We start from the raw sequence: 18,291 nt of genomic DNA on the forward strand, positions 1-18,291 counted from the left end.
TGTTTTTAAGTGTTATGATGATATCATCACTATGCTTAAAAGAATGAGAGAAAAAGAAAAAGAAAAGAGTCCTCATCTAATTTGGAGATACACAGGGAACTATTTACAGATCAAAAGATATGATGTCTGGGATTTGCTTCAAAATAGTCCAGGAGTGTAGAAGGATTGAAAATAGCTGAAACATAATTGAACATGTGTTGATAATTGCTGACATTGGATGATAAGTATATATGGGTTTATAGTATAAATATCTCTACTTTTGTAGTTTGAAATTTCCCATATTGAAAACCTTTCAAAAGGGTGACATTAAAAACATGCTGAGGTCTACAAAGAAACATGGAGAAATTTACAAACAACTGTCTAAGTGGAAAAGAAAAACCACACAATGATAAGTACAATCTAGATATAATAATAAGGATTAAGAATTAGAAGAAGAACCCACATTTTTAAAACATGGTACATATTAAAATAATTCTTGGAATTTTGTTTTCTTTTCTGCTTATGAAACGAACATCTAAAACAAGGACTCCTACACATTTACTTAGATCAAAAAAAGTCAGCAACATCTAGAAAACATTTTGAATATACAAAAGCAATTAACTCTAACATTTTAGTAATTACATTTATAGAGGTATAGGGTAACATAAATAATTTTCAGAAAATGTCAACAAAATCATGATAGACTTACTTGTAAAAGTTTTATCCCTATTACTCCGATTTTGCTGTAGAATTTGTACTTCTTTAGCAATTTTTTGCTTCTCAGTTTCTAAAGCTTCCAGAATTCTTGCATGGCGAATGCTGTGGTCTTCTAAAGCCTAATTTATATTCATTCATATAGAACCCATAAATAAGAATATGCAAAGAGAATTCATAAAACCAGACTGATAATGGTAACACACCATAATTAAACCTCACTTTATAGTAAGTTTTACTAAGCATAAAAGGTTTTTTAAAAATGTTTTATGAAATGATTTTTTCCCACAACAAAATCATTAGGAATTTTTTATGACATGGGTAAATCTTTTTCTTCTCATTAATAGGAAGTAAAAAGCCTTAAAAAGAAAAAACTGCTCAAAAAGGGCCACACTCAATAATTGTTTATTGACCAAATTAAAAAGTTAAATCTAAAAGACAAAAAAAAATCCTAGTTTGATCATTTAAGAGTTAAATCTTAAGACTGAGATATAGGGGATCAAAGCAGAGATTACAACAATGGCTCCTGAACTTCAGTATTCACCAGAAATACCAGGAGGGCTTGCTAAAATAGATTCTGGACCCCACACTCAGAGTATCTGATTCACTAAGTGTGGTTTGAGCTTGAGAATTTGCATTTCTAATGGTTCCCAGGTGATGCTGGTGTTACTAGTCCAGGGTCCACAGTTTAAGAACCAGTTATATAAAGAGAAAGAATGGAGGGAAAAGAAATGTAACAAAATAAGGTATCAATAGTTAAGAGAGTTCAAATGGAGTCAAGAGGCTTTTCTGGAGACTACTGCTATGCAATCTTCAGCTAGATTTTGCTAGTTATCACAATTTGTCAGACCCCAACCAGGACCATTCCTGTTGACCCTGGAGAACACGTAAGACTCTGAGATTCTACTAAAGTTTCATGCACAATAATTACTTTCTAGAAACCTACAAGCTCCAGATGGGTTCTTAGGCCAGATAAGTCCTGAAACCCAGCAAGCCAGCCTCTTCAAGAACATCAACTAGATCCATCCCCCTATCCCATATTATTGAAAGCCCTTTCCCACATGAAAAAGTTAGAATGGGCATGGCCCATATACCCCTAAAGATTGGGAGAAGGATCAAAGGAGGAGGAGTTATAACAGAGAAGATAGAATTTAACAAACAAGTATGACTGCTGAATCATTCATTATATTGATATTTCTTTTAGTCTCTAGTATCCCAGAGCAGCTAGAAGGAAAAACCTAAAATTGGGGAACTGTAGCCCATACCAAATTTTGAAATCTGTTCTATAACCTCTCGTTTCAATATATTTTGAAATTTATTACTTTTTTGTATACAAGTTATATTTCACAATAAAAAATGTTAAAAAAAAAAAAAGAGAGAGAGAGAGAGAATGGCCAAAAAGGTTGATAGGAAGGTGACTGAAGACATAAACATATTGATATTCTGGTTTTATACTTTGGTCTTCCAAAGTTGGTTAATGTGAGTCTGACCCTAAAAGATGCTTCTGCTGTTAAACAGCTGACAAATTTAGGTGACTGAGCCCACTGGCACCCTACTGAAACTTCTCTCAGGAAACAGCCCATCTTGTTCTTCTTTCCACAGGCAGATAATGCTTCATTTTGACATAAGAATGTGACTCAGCATAAGAGCTATGCCTTTCTTACTTGTACATATTGATTGCACCTCAGTACTATTCATTTATTTAAATTATTGGTCATGACTAACCATAGAATAGTGCAGATGCATAAAAAAAGAAAAGTATGGAATGGAACTAGCTGGAATTAAAAGTTCTAACCCATTTAAAAACACTGTGTGATGATGTGTGAGTAGATCTTTGAGCAGTACCCAGGACATAAGCTTCCAGGTAAGAAGATCCCTTCCCATTTGGAGTCCTGGATTTGACTATTATTGCCTGTCAATATGCCATGAGGTCTTCAAAAAAAAATCTAACTCTCCTCAGAAATGAGCAAACTACCTATAGAATAAAATTACCTGTTTTGTAGCCAATGTCTCCATTTCTAATCGCTTTTTGTTGATATACACTTGCTGTTCAAGATGCTGCTTTGCATTTTCTAATTCTTCAATTTTGTAATTAGCCTTTTGGTTACTTAACGCCTGCATTTTCTTCCTTTGAGATGCTTCTTTCTTTAAAGAACAATAATAAAAAATAACTTGGGGAAAATGCAAAGCATTAAAAAAAATAGTACAAAAAAGAAGGTACAAAATCCTTTTAATCAATACACAAAAATCAACTTACTAATGGAAAAGTTGCCCCAAAGCTTCTCTATCCCATTCTGATTGACTAATGTAACTATAAATAAATATCACTAGCCAAACTTTATAGAGTATTCTCCTCTAAACTTCTTTAGAAGAAGTTTCTAGGAATGCAAGATGACCAGCAAACCATGGACAGAGCCACGACCCTAGTGGCCACAGAACAGAAGCTTCTCTATCTATTTTTCTTCTCTGTAACTATTGTCTACCAACTTGCTTCCTAAAGTACAATTAAAGGCCAAAATTCACTGCGACTTTCACTTTCTAATCTTTAATACCCCCCTTTTCCTTGCAAGGACATACTTAAGTACAGCTAGCAACACATCACTTGGGTACACTATCAGAGAAAGAATAAACCAATTCTGCCCTTTACCAGTTCTGTTTCCAGTGCTTTTATTTTGCTTTCATATGCAGCCTTTTGAGAAGCAAGCTCTTGCTGAGCCATTTCTTTTGCAATGTGAATTCCTTGCATCATTTCTTCCTTTGCTTTCAATCGTGCCTCTTCTATTTCTGCTTCAAGTCTGTAAATTTGCAAAATAGATACAGGGTACATTGTCAAAAAATTTTTTATTTACCATAATAGTTCTTGCTCATACTAATGTGTTTCTATTGAACAAAAATGTGACTCTATTTCAAATTTTAATTTCTGATATTCTTTTGATATTGTTAAATTTTTATTTGCTATAGAACCATTGAAATAAGACAGAAAATATAGAGCACTGAAAGCTTGTTTATATCTAATTTAATTACATTGCAGATGTCTAATATTTAGAAAGATATATTTCTAATGCTTAAGGAAAATAAATTATGTAAAAATATGATTTTATAGTAAGTTACAGTAAATATTGCAGTTGACACAGCAAAACACAAAAATAAGGGCATTTAGTGTCAAACTAATAAAACAAAAATTATATTTCATATATCAATAACTTTCTGCTCATCTTTTGGTCATAGATTAGGAAAATACTGAAATGATTTTAAAGTATACAATATGAAGACTGTTAAAGTATAGTCCATGCCAGATATTTCCAATCATTTATAATAATTTGATATACCTTTTTAAGTCAAAACATTAAATCAGCTTTGTCATCCCTCTCTACACAGGAGGAAAAGCATCGATGATTATAGAAAGCTAAAAAATTCCTCTCTTCTCAATAAAAGTTAATGCTTTAGCAATTGCACTGTATGTAAGTTTCCATTCCCAAATTTACTGGAAAGAGAATAAGAATGTCAAAGGAAGAAGGACTAAAGCAGATTCAGGTTTTTAAAGGTGACTTGGTAGGGTTAGTGTGGCCTATAACTAGTCATTCTTGATTTCTCCTCCCTTTACTGTCTCTGGTCATCAAGCTTTGTTAATTTTATCTCCTTAATATTTCTCAATTTCTCCTACCCACCCATGCTAATTATCTCACTTGACTAGTCCTTAACTGGGTTTGAAGTATAACTTTCTTCTGTCTCTAACCCATTCTCCAGACTTGGGTCATGGTGATCCTTCTAAAAATGTGATTTTGATCTTAAAAATTCTTTAATGATATCCCTTAAGATAAAGCCCCAACAAAGACCCAACGCTAGCATTTTATTTATACTTTACAAGGATACTGCTTAAAAAGTTACTGCTTAAGTTAGAAATCTACAATATTGCATGAGCTCAAATGGGGGAAAGAAGGAAAGAAAAATATGATATGCTTTCCCAGTTTTCTCCTGGGTAAATTCTAATAGTCCCCTCAGAACTCTGTTCCCAGGAGATATCTCAACCTCTAGAAACCTTTGCTGGTCACTATTCTGGGCAAGTGTCATCCCATGAGCTTCCATACCACACAGTGCAGGATTCTATCAGAGTTCCCTGTCATAGCACTATGTCACAAATGTCAGTCTATCTATCAGCCACATGAGATGATGAAGTCCTCTGGTTAAGAGCTACATTTCAATTATTCTTGTTTGTATCTCTAGCACCTAGTAGAGTGACAGGCAACATAATAGATGCTCAACAAATGTCTGCCCAATGAATGAATGAGGCAGTGACAGGATGCATTATTTTATATTGACATTCTTACAGTTAGCAGTACTATCAGCACTAATATTCTGGTTAATTTGACAGAGAATGACATTTGATTGCTATTACTATTACTAAAAGAAAGAATGAAAGAACAGAGGCAAAGCACCTATGAGGTAGCTGTAAAATTGACTGACCAGGGCAGGCCACGGTGGCTCAGCGGCAAGAATGCTTGCCTACCATGCCAGAGGACCCGGGTTCAATTCCTGGTGCCTGCCCATGTAAAAATAAATAAATAAAAAAAACCGATTCTCTTGTGACATTTGCCCCCGCCTTAAAAAAAAAAAAAAATTGACTGACCATTAATTAAGATAAGGCATCTATTGCACCAAGAAAAAAGATATCACTGAAAAAAAAGACAGCACCCAAAGAGTTAACTACTGGAAACTAACACAATTAATTCTCCCTTGTTGATTTTTTCCATTTAATTTCTATTCCACAGAAACAGCAATACTTACTGTGATCTCTGTGCCACAAGCAACTCATTTTTTGCAAATTCAAAGTCTTTTGGGCCCTCATTTATAAGAGTATCTCTACAGGATGGTTTTTTCCCTTTCTGGACTTCTACTGGATGATTAAATCTAAAATAATGATCTCCACCAAGAATCACCCGATCACCCTAAAGCACACAAAAATTTACTATTTGAGGTGAGTTTGAACCAAAAATTTACATTGGATAAATCATTACATTCAACAATTCAATATAGTCTAGTAATTATTAATGACTAAAATAAAAATCATACCAACTAACATTTATTAAATAATTTCTATATGTCAAGCCTTGCATTAGGCCTTTACATACAAATTTTCTCACTTATGTCTTGCACCCAAAGAGATACACATTATTATCATAATTTTCAGAATGAGGAAACTAACAGCACAGAGCTTAGTAATAATAACAATAACAAGCATTCATCAAGAATTTAACATTTGCAGACACTGTGCTAAGGGCTATACATGGAATCATTATTTCATCTAATCCACCACAACCCCAGAAAGAAAGACAACATACAGGGTGATTAGATGTTTCAGCTTGCCTGTGACAGACTAGTTTATGCCTGTTCTCCTGATAAACCTTTTTATAATGCTCTCAAAAGTGTCTTGACTTGGGTGATATTATACTTTCACCCTGGTTAAGTAACTTGCCAGAGGTCACATAGATAGCAAATGGCAGGGCCAAGGCATTAACACTACCTGGCCAATGCCAAAGCCCAGGTCTTTTCTAGACACAAAATGATATTGTCAGTGATTAGCAATTTGGATACTGGTTCATTGCAATATAACTTTTGTCTTTACACAGAGAAAGACAGGTATTGATTAACAAGAAAGAGAATTTTAGAACTGAAAAAGTCTTTAATCTAATTCAACTCCCTTATCTGACAGGGGTGAAAACTGTGACTCAAGGAAACTAAATGACTCATCCCAGCTCAAACAATTTCTTATATTTTAACACCAGTCAACCTACATGATGCAATACTGTAGGTTCCAAAATATGTGTTCCATTTACATATGTCTTTGCTTCTCCAACTGGGATGATACTCACTGTCCCATCAAAATTTTTGATAACACTGTTAAGATAAGAAGTACATTGTTACAATTACAGAACACACTAAACAGTAAGAAAAAGACAGTAATAATTCTTCATGGGTTATTCCTTTGGTCTTAAGGTTCATTTCAATTTGTAGCAAAATAATTTAAAATTATTTTATTTAGTTTCAACTAGATTATAAAGATTTTATTAAAAAAAAAACCTGGTCCCTCTAAGCTATATATGAAGCAACTCTATCCACCAGTGGTGGGAAGAATTTTCATTATATGCTTTTTTGTTTGTTTGTTTGTTTTTTGCATGGACAGGCACCGGGAATCGAACCCCGATCTCTAGCATGGCAGGCGAGAATTCTGCCTACTGAGCCACTGTGGCCCACCCATTATATGTATTTTGATTATAACAATAAAAAATATCAACCCCTCTCCCCAAAACAGAAAAAAAAAATTTAAGGAAAAAACTTTTCAACAGTGGTTACTTATGAATGAAATGGTTCTTAGTGTTTTTATTTTTTATTTCTGTTTCTGTTTTTACATGTGAGTTTTAATAAAAGAACATTTTTACTCTCATAAAGTAGGGGAATACAGAGGATTTATGAGATAAAATTATATCCTTAGTCATCTAATTAATTGGATCCCTACCATATGGTGTTTCACAGAAAATAAGCCATAAAAACTACCTTCCTTTGAGACTTTCTATTCAGAGACTAGGAAACTCCAAAGTCTAATTTTTCTTAGAATTATCTGAATATAAAGAAAAACAGAAAACTACAGCAAAAGCTGAATCCTAACCAAAAACTTCTAGCTGTTGATTAGGTTCTAAGATCTTCAATTAAAGAAAATAGTTGAATTAAAGCATCTAGAGAAAAGTATCACAAAAAAATAGTTAGCACACCCCTACCCCAAGTCTAGTGTCTTAACCAGCTAAAAGTTTTAAAAATGCCTACTTACTCCAATCTCTTCCCTGTCCTATTTCTATCTATTCTTCTACCATCAAAATTTCTTAACCCAGCATCTGTTCCCGCCACAATCTGGCATTGAATACCATCTCCTTTATATGTCACTATTTTCCCTTGCACTCAATCAAATATGCTACCTTGAATGTGCCTTAATAACAGCTTCCCTCTTTTAAGTAAATTCTTCAACATAGGAAATCTTTTACCTTAATGCCATTATCCTTCAAGGTCCAACTTAAATGCTATACTCATCCAAGAAGCAATTCCTTAAAATTTAAGCTAGAAGTGAACATTTTCTTCTCTTTACTTTTTTTTTTTTTGCATGGGCAGGCACCGGGAATTGAACCTGGGTCTCCGGCATGGCAGGCGAGAACTCTGCCTGCTGAGCCACCCTGGCTCGCCCCTCTCTCTTTACTTTTACTGCACTAGGTACGCAGTATTCATCTAACAACTAATATACAGTGACAGATACTGAAGTTCCTTTATTCACTGAGCAACCACATGACAGAAACATGTCAGTTGGTGAAGCCAAACATGAAATCAACCCTCATGGAGTTTACAGACTAATGAGTAAGACAAACACTGATGAATGTACTAAAAAAGAAGTACAAAGTACAAGGCAAGCAGGGACTTTCTAGTCTCCTATTAGATTCTTAACTCTCTATGTCTCTGCCACCAATGTAAATAATACTATACTATTTCTGTTATAAAAACAATTCATAGAAGAGCATAAAGACCTGAAGAACAAGAAGGTTGCCATACCAGAGAGAAAGACTTATGAAGCTTCATCACTTTAGCTTTAGCTATGAGGTATTAGAGAGAAAAAAGCAGAGCCCCATATTTTCGGAAATTTGTTGTATGCACACCACAGGTCACAAAAGAAGCAGCAATATACTATTCAATACACAACACTGGAACAACTGGTTATTCACAAGTTAAAAAATGAATTTAGATCACTACTTCAAGCTAAACAAAAAATTCCAGATGACTTAACCATTTAATGTGAACACAAATTTGAAAACATCTAGAAGAAAATTTAGGAGAACTCCTCTATTATCCCAGCACAGAAGAGATTTATTAAACAATACCCAAAAAACTGATAACCATGAAATAAAAGACAGATGACACGTTCTACAATAAAATTAAGAACTTTTATTCATAAAAAGCACCAAAGGTGAGCCAGACCCTGGAGAAAAGGATATTTGTAACACATAAAACTCAAAAAGCCTTGGCAATCAGAATATATAAATAATTCATATAATTAAGAGAAAGACAACCAATTGAAACACAAACGATATGAACAAGCAAGTCATAGAAGGTCAAACAAAAATGGTGAATAGCTAAAGGAAAAGACACTCAGCATCATTATTAATCAAAGAAATGCAAAATGAATCCACAATGAGATAACATTTCACATTCAACAGACTGGCATAAATAAAAGTTATCAGTATCAAGTGTTGACAGGTATGTGAAGCAATGGGTATCCTCACTGCCGACGGGAGTAAAAACTGATAATCATTTTGGAATGCAATTTGATTATTATTGCTTGAAAATTTGATTTGAAATTTTCTACTAAGGTTGAAGATACACATATTCTACAACCTAAAAGCTCTACTAGTCATAGACTTCAAGAATGCTTCCAATGAGAATATTAAACAACACACTCTTAAATAACAAATGGATCAAAAAAGAAACCATAAGGAGAATTAGGAAATATCTTGAGGTGAATTAATGAAAATGAAAATACAACATAGCAAAACTTATATGATGCAGCAAAGGCAGTGCTGAGAGGGAAGTTTACAGCTCTAAATGCTTACGTTAAAAAAGATGAAAGATCTCAAATCAGAAACCTAACCTCACGACTGGAGGATCTGGAAAAATAAGAGCAAACTAAATTCAAAGCAGAAAGGAAGAGATAACAAAGATTAAAATAGAGATAAAAGAAATAGAGAATAAAAAAACGATAGAATCAATGAAACTAAAGGTTGGTTCTTTGAAAAGATCAATAAAGTTTGCAAACTTTTGGTTAGACTAACAAAGAAAAAAAAGAGAAAGCATGCAAATTACTAAAATCACAAATGAAAGGTAGTGGGGGACATTACTAAGACTCCACAGAAATAAAACAGATTATAAGAGGATCCTATGAACAACCATATGCCAACAAATTAGGTAAGCTAGATGAAACAAATTCCTAGAAACACACAAATTACCTACATTGACTCTAGAAGAAATAGAAGATCTCAACAGACCAATAACAAGACATTGAATCAATAATCAAAAGCCTCCCAACAACAAAAAAGGACCAGACGGCTTTACTGGTGAATTTTAGCAAACATTCCAAGAATTAACACCAATCCTCCTCAAACTCTTCCAAACAAGTGAAGAGGAGTGAACACTTCCTAACTCAATCTATGAGGTCACCATCACCCCAATACCAAACCCATGTAAAGATGCCACAAGAAAAGAAAACTACAGATCAATATGCCTTATAAATACAGATATAAAAGTCCTCTACAAAATACTAACAAATCAAATCAAACAGCACATTAAAATAATTATGCATAATAATCAAGAAGGCTTTATCTCAAGGGTGCAAGCATGATTCAACATATGAAAATCAACTTATGTAATACAATTAATAGAATGATGGAAAAAATGCACATGATCATCTCATTTGATACAGAAAAGGCATGTGACAAAATCCAAACCCCTCTATATTAAAAACACTCAGAAAACTAGGAATAGAAGGAAATTTCTTCAACATGATAAAGGGCATATGTGAAAAATCCACTGCTAACATCATATTCAATGATGAAAATCTGAAAATGTTCCCTTTAAAATCAGGAACAGGATAAAGATGCCCACTGTCATCAATATTATTCAATATTGTACTGGAAGTTCCAGCCAGAGCAAATAGGTAAAACAAATAATAAAAGGCATCCAAATTGGAAAGGAAGAAGTAAAACTTCCCAATTTGCAGATGACATGATCCTATATACAAAAACTCCTGAAAATTACACAACAAATCTGCTACAGCTAATAAACAAATTAAGCAAAAGTGACGGGTACAAGATCAACATGCAAAATCAGTAGTGTTTCTATATACTAGTAATGAACAACTGAAGACGAAATCAAGAAAAAATTTATTTACAGTAACAACTAAAAGATCACATATCTAGAAAGAAATCTAACCAAGGATGTAAAGGACTTATACATGGGAAACTATGAAGCATTGCTAAAAGAAATCAAAGCAGACTTAAATAAATAGAAGGACATTCCATGCTCATGGATTGGAAGAGTAAATATCGTTTATCTTCTATCCAAAGTGATTTACAGGGTCAACACAATCCCAGTCAAAATTCAAATAGTTTTATTCAAAAAAATGAAAAAAAGCCAATCATCAAATTTATATGGAACAGTAAGAGACCCCAAATAGCTGAAAACACCTTGAAAAAGAACAAAGATGGAAGACACAATTCCTGATTTTAAAACTTATTACAAAGCTTCAGTAATAAAAACAGCATGGTACTGGCACAAGGACAGATACATAGAACAACAGAATTGAATCAAAAGTTCAGAAATAAACCCTCACATCTATGGCCAATTGATTTTTGACAAGGGTGCCAAGTTCACTCAATGGGGAGAGAATAGTCTCTTCAACAAAGAGTACTGGGAAAACTGGGTATCCAAACGCAAATAATGAGGGTGGATTCCTACTTTACACTATATACAAAAGCTAACTTAAAATGGATCAAAATCCTACATGTAAGAATCAAAACCATAAAACTCCTAGAAAAAACAAGTAGAGAAAACTATAAAACGCCTAGAAAAAATATATAAGAATGGTTTCTTACACTTTACACCAAAAGTATGAGCAACAAAAGAAAAAAATAGATAAAAGAGACGGCATAAAAATTTAAAACTTTTGTTCATCAAAGAACTGCATCATAAAAGTTAAAAGACAACCTAGAGGGGAGGTGCCAAGATGGCAGCTTAGCAAGTGTGGGATTTAGTTCATCCTCCAGAACAGTTACTAAATAACCAGGAACAGTACAGAACAGATCCTGGGGCCACGTCACTGACTGGACATACAGTGTACCCCGGTCTGGACCAGCTGGACAGGCTGCGAGCCCATGCAGAACCCAGGGAGAGTCTGCTGAAGTTAAACATACTGCATCATCTTACACTGGTGGGACCTGCAGGCAGACAAGCACCACATACTGGGCAGGATAAGAAAAACAGAGTCCAGAGAACTTCAAAGGAAAGTCTTTCAACCTGCTGGGTCTCACCCTCAGGGAAAACTGACACAGGTGACTCTTTCCTCCTGATAGGAGGCCAGTTTGGTCTGGGAAAATCTGGCTGGGGTCTATAATACCTAAGTAGACCCTCCTAAGGGTGGATGGGGAAACGCATCATACAGGCAGGGCAAGAAACATGAAAATAAGAACTGAAAAATTCTCCTCTGTTAAACAAAACCTAAGCTAGTGCTCCAGAAAAAGCTGAACTGAATGTGAAAGGACAGACAACAAATTTATCCACCAAGAAAACCCTAGGTAAAAGAAGTGAAAACAATCTCCAGAAAAAGTTAATTAAGGTAACTAAATGCCTAGATGCCAGCAAAAAATGACAAATCACAAATCACACTAGGAAAATTCAATATATAGCCCAGTCAAAGGAACAAACCAACAATTCAAATGAGATACAGGAGTTGAAACAATTAATTCAGAATATACGAACAGACATGGAAAACCTCATCAAAAATCAAACCAATGAATTGAGGGAGGATATAAAGAAGGCAAGGAACAAACAAAAAGAAGAAATCGAAAGTCTGAAAAAACAAATCACAGAACTTATGGGAATGAAAGGCACAGTAGAAGAGACTAAAAAACAATGGAAACCTACAATGTTAGATTTTGAGAGGCAGAAGATAGGATTAGTGAACTGAAGAGCGGAACATCTGAAATCCGATAAGCAAAAGAAAATATGAGGAAAAAAAATGGAAATTATGAGCAGGGACTCAGGGAATTGAATGACAATATGAAATGCATGAATATAAATGTTGTGGGTGTCCCAGAAGGAGAAGAGATGGGAAAAGGAGGGAAAAAACTAATGGAGTAAATTATCACTGAAAATTTTCCAAATCTTATGAAAGACTTAGAATTACAGATCCAAGAAGTGCAGCGTACCCCAAAGAGAACAGATCCAAATAGACGTACTCCAAAACCCTTACTAATCAGAATATCGGAGTCAAAGAGAAAGATAGAATCTTGAAAGCAGCAAGAAAAAAGCAATCCATCACATACAAGTGAAGTCCAATAAGACTATGTACAGATTTCTCAGCAGCAAACCATGGAGGTGAGAAGACAGTGGGATGATATATTTAAATTACTAAAAGAGAATAACTGCCAACCAAGAATTCTATATCCAGCAAAACAGTCCTTCAAAAATGAGGGACAAATTAAAACATTTTCAGACAAAAACACTGAGAGAATTTGTGACCAAGAGACCAGCTCTGCAAAAAATACTAAAGGGAGCACTAGAGCAAATACGAAGACAGGAGAGAGTGGTGTGGAGAAGAGTGTAGAAAGGAAGACTATCAGTAAAGGTAAATAGAAGGAAAATTAGATATGACATATAAAATCCAAAAGGCAAAATGGTAGAAGAAAGTACTACCCGTACAGTAATAACACTAAATGTTAATGGATTAAACTCCCCAATCAAAAGACATAGACTGGCAGAATGGATTTAAAAACAGGACCCATCTATATGCTGTCTACAGGAAACACATCTTAGACCCAAGGATAAACATGGGTTGAAAGTGAAAGGTTGGGAAAGGATATTTCACGCAAATAACAATCAGAAAAGAGCAGGAGTAGCTAAACTAATATCCAACAAATTAGACTTCAAATGTAAAGCAGTTAAAAGAGACAAAGAAGGACACTGTATATTAATAAAAGGAGCAATTCAACAAGAAGACACAGCAATCATTAATATTTATGCATCGAGCCAGAATGCTCCAAAATACATGAGGCAAACACTGAAAAGAGAAACAGACACATCTATCATAATAGTTGGAGACTTCAATTCCACAATGGACAGAACATCTAGATAGAGGATCAATAAAGAAACAGAGAATTTGAATAATACAATACATGAGCTAGACTTAACAGACATTTACAGAACATTACACCCCACAACAGCAGGATACACCTTTTTCTCAAGTGCTCATGGATCATTCTCAAAGATAGACCATATGCTAGGTCACAAAGCAAGTCTCAACAAATTTAAAAGATTGAAATCATACACAACACTTTCTCAGGTCATAAAGGAATGAAGTTGGAAATCAATAATAGGTAAAGCACCAGAAAATTCACAAATATGTGGAGGCTCAACAACACACTCTTAAACAACCGGTGGGTCAAGGAAGAAATTACAAGAGAAATCAGTAAATATCTCAAGGCAAATGAAAATGAAAACATAACATACCAAAACTTATGGGATGCAGCAAAGGCAGTGCTAAGAGGAAAATTTATTGCCCTAAATGCCTATATCAAAAAAGAAGAAAGGGCAAAAATACAGGAATTAACTTTCCACTTGGAAGAACTGGAGAAAGAACAGTAAACTAACCCCAAAGCAAGTAAAGGAAAGAAAGAACAAAGATTACAGTAGAAATAAATGAAATTGAGAACATGAAAACAATTGAGAAAATCAACAAAACCAGAAGCTGGTTTTATGAGAAAATCAATAAGATTGATGGACCCTTAGAAAGATGAAAAACAAAGAAGAGAGAGGTTGTAAATAAATAAGATCAGAAACGGAAGAAGAGACATAACTACTGACCCCACAGAAATAAAGGACGTAATGACAGTATACTATGAACAACTTTATGCTAATGAACACAACAATGTAGATGAAATGAACAACTTTCTAGAAAGGCATGAACAACCAACTTTGACTCAAGAAGAAACAGACGACCTCAACAAACCAATCACAAGTAAAGAATCAGTCATTTAGAAGCTCCCCCAAAAGAAAAGTCCAGGATCAGATGACTTCACTGCAAATTCTACCAAACATTCCAGAAAGAATTAGTACCAATCCTGCTCAAACTCTTCAAAACAACTGAAGAAGAGGGAAAGCTACCTAACTCATTCTATGAAGCCATCACCCTCATACCAAAGCCAGACAAATATATTACAAAAAAAAAAAAAACTACAGACCAATCTCTCTAATGAATATAGATGCAAAAATCCTCAACAAAATTTTAGCAAATCAAATCCAGCAACACATTAAAAGAATTATATATCATGATCAAGTAGGATTCATCCCAGGTATGCAACGATGGTTCAACATAAGAAAATCAATTACTGCAATACACCATATCAACAAATTAAAACAGAAAAACTACATGATCAACTCAATTGATGCAGAAAGGCATTTGACAAAATTCAACATCCTCTCCTGTTGAAAACACTTCAAAGGATAGGAATAGAAGGGAACTTCCTCAAAATGATAAAGGAAATATATGAAAAATCCACAGCTAACATCATCCTCAATGGCGAAAAACTGAAAACTTTCCTCCTAAGATCAGGAACAGGATAAGGATGTCTACTATCACCACTGTTATTCAACATCGTGTTGGAAGTTCTAGCCAGAGCAATTAGACAAGAAAAAGAAATACAAGGCATCAAAATTGGAAAGGAAGAAGTAAAACTATCACTGTTTGCAGACGATATGATACTATATGTCGAAAACCCCAAAAAATCCACAGCAAAATTGCTAGAGCTAATAAATGAGTACAGTAAAGTAGTAGGTTACAAGATCAACACTCAAAAATCTGTAGTGTTTCTATACACTAGTAATGAACAATCTGAGGGGGAAATCAAGAAACAAATTCCATTTACAATTGCAACCAAAAGAATAAAATATTTAGGAATAAATTTAACTAAAGAGAAAAAAGAGCTATACAAAGAAAACTACAAGAAATTGTTAAAAGAAATCACAGAAGACCTAAATAGATGGGCGGGCATACTGTGTTCGTGGATTGGATGACTAAATATAGTTAAGATGTCAATTCTATCTAAACTGATTTACAGATTCAATGCAATACCAACTAAAATCCCAAAAACTTACTTTTCAGAAATAGAAAAACCAATAAGCAACTTTATCTGGAAGGGCAGGGTGCCCCAAATAGCTAAAAGTATCCTGAGGAAAAAAATGAAATCGGAGGTCCCACACTACCTGACTTTAAGGTGTATTATGAAGCCACAGTGGTCTAATACAGCATAGTACGGGCATAAAGATAGATATATGACCAATGGAATAGAATAGAGTGTTCACATATAGACCCTCTCATCTATGGACATTTGATCTTTGATAAGGCAGTCAAGCCAACTCACCTGGGAGGACAGAATAGTCTCTTCAATAAATGGTACCTAGAGAACTGGATATCCACATGCAAAACAATGAAAGAGGACCCATATCTCATACCCTATACAAAAATTAACTCAAAATGGATCAAACACCTAAACATTAGGTCTAAAACCATAAAACTGTTAGAAGAAAATGTAGGGAAACATCTTATAAATCTTATAATACAAGGCGGTTTCCTAGACCTTACACCCAAAGGAAGAGCACTGTAGAAATAAATAAATAAATGGGAACTCCTCAAAATTAAACACTTTTGCGCATCAAAGAATTTCATCAAGAAAGTAAAAAGACAGCCTACACAATGGGAAACAATAATTGGAAACGATATATCAGATAAAGGTCTAGTATCCAGAAATTATAAAGAGATTGTTCAACTCAACAACAAAAAGACAGACAACCCAATTACAAAATAGGCAAAAGACTTGAACAGACACTTCTCAGAGGGGAAATACAAATGGCCAAAAGGCACATGAAGAGATGCTCAACTTCCTTGGCTATTAGAGAAATGCAAATCAAAACCACAATGAGATATCATCTCACACCCACCAGAATGGCCATTATTAATAAAACAGAAAATGGCAAGTGCTGGAGAGGATACGGAGAAAGAGGCACATTTATCCACTGTTGGTGGGAATGTCAACTGGTAAAACTGCTGTGTAAGGCAATTTGGCAGTTCCTCGGGAATTTAAGTACAGAATTGCCATATGACCCGGCAATACAATTGCTAGGCATCTACTCAGAGGACATGAGGGCAAGGACACAACCAGACATTTGCACACCAATGTTTATAGCAGCATTATTTACAATTGCCAAGAGATGGAAACAGCCAAAATGTCCATCAACAGACGAGTGGCTAAACAAACTGTGGTATATACATACGATGGAATATTATGCAGCAGTAAGACAGAATAAAGTTATGAAGTATGTAACATGGATGGACCTTAAGGACATTATGCTGAGTGAGATTAGTCAGAAACAAAGGACAAACACTGTATGGTCTCACTGATATGAACTGACATTAGTGAATAAACCTGGAGAATTTCATTGGTAATAGAGACCATCAGGAGATAGAAATAGGGTAAGACATTGGGCAATTGGAGCTGAAGGATATGGATTGTGCAACAGGACTGAATGTCAAAATTCAGAAATGGATAGCACAATACTACCTAGCTGTAATACAATTATGTTAAAACATTGAATGAAGCTGAATGTGAGAATGATAGAGGAAGGAGGGCTAGGGGCACAAATGAAATCAGAAGGAAAGATAGACAATAAAGACTGAGATGGTATAACCTAGGAATGCCTAGAGTGTATAATGATAGTGACTAAATGTACAAATTTAAAAAATTTTTTTGCATGAGAAAGAACAAAGGAATGTCCTTACTGTAGGATGCTGAAAATAGATGGTAACTAATATTTTAAAATTTTAATTTATGTGTGAGATTAAAGCAAAAAATGTTTATTTGGTACAAAATGTATATTTTGACTACTGCATTTCCTAATATAACTTATGTAGACAGCTTAATTGAACACCATACGTACATGAAACCTTGAGAAGGGCATGATTTTGTTGGATTGTCCAGAGTGATTTGAACAGTGAATAGAAAAGTATTTGAAAAGTCTCCTTCGGGGAATGGTGAGAAAGGGGGAAATTCAACTTCCCCAAGTTGAATTCTTGATATTCTCACAAGCAGTGCAGACAACCAAAGCAATAGGCTGAGCCCCCAATCTTGGGGTTTGTTCATATGAAACTTAACCCCACAAAGGATAGGTCAAGCCTACTTAAAGTTAGGCCAAACAGTCACCCCCAAGAGAACCTCTTTCATTGCTCAGATGTGGCCTCTCTCTCCAGCCAACACAACAAGCAAACTCACCACCCTCCCCCTGTCTACGTGGAACATGACTCCCAGGGGTGTAGACCCTCCTGGCAACATGGGACAGAAATCCTGGAATGAGCTGAGACTCAGCATCAAGGGATTGAGAAAACCCCTAGAATGAGCTATGGCTCAGCCTAAGGGGATTGAGAACACCTTCTCGACCAAAGGGGGAAGATTCCAGAGTCGAGAGGTATGCCAGAGGTTATTCTTACGCATTAAATAGATATCACCTTTTTAATTAAGGCATAATAGAGAGGTTGGAGGGAACTGCCTGAAAATGTAGAGCTGTGTTCCAGTAGCCATGTTTCTTGAAGATGACTGTATAAAGATATAGCTTTCACAATGTGACTGTGTGTGTGGTTGTGAAAACCTTGGATCTGATACTCCTTTTATCTACCTTATCAGCAGACGAGTAAAACATATGGAATAAAGATGAATAATTAGGGGAACCAATGTTAAAACAAAT

General features: G+C 34.9%; 1 protein-coding gene across 3 annotated transcripts in view; it reads right to left on the reverse strand.

The window, feature by feature from the left end:
- Positions 1 to 18,291, reverse strand: part of KIF14 (kinesin family member 14) — an 82,604-nt gene that overhangs the window by 28,982 nt on the left and 35,331 nt on the right. For all 3 annotated transcript variants that reach the window (XM_077157345.1, XM_077157346.1, XM_077157347.1), the window contains exons 15-19: positions 6,486 to 6,588; positions 5,479 to 5,639; positions 3,341 to 3,488; positions 2,686 to 2,838; positions 689 to 815 (exon numbers count right to left, since the gene is read on the reverse strand). In XM_077157345.1, coding sequence (XP_077013460.1) covers positions 689 to 815; positions 2,686 to 2,838; positions 3,341 to 3,488; positions 5,479 to 5,639; positions 6,486 to 6,588 — 692 coding nt within the window. The remainder of the gene's footprint in view (positions 1 to 688; positions 816 to 2,685; positions 2,839 to 3,340; positions 3,489 to 5,478; positions 5,640 to 6,485; positions 6,589 to 18,291) is intronic.

This window comes from Tamandua tetradactyla, chromosome 4 (assembly GCF_023851605.1).
Source record: "Tamandua tetradactyla isolate mTamTet1 chromosome 4, mTamTet1.pri, whole genome shotgun sequence".
Lineage (NCBI taxonomy): Eukaryota > Metazoa > Chordata > Mammalia > Pilosa > Myrmecophagidae > Tamandua > Tamandua tetradactyla.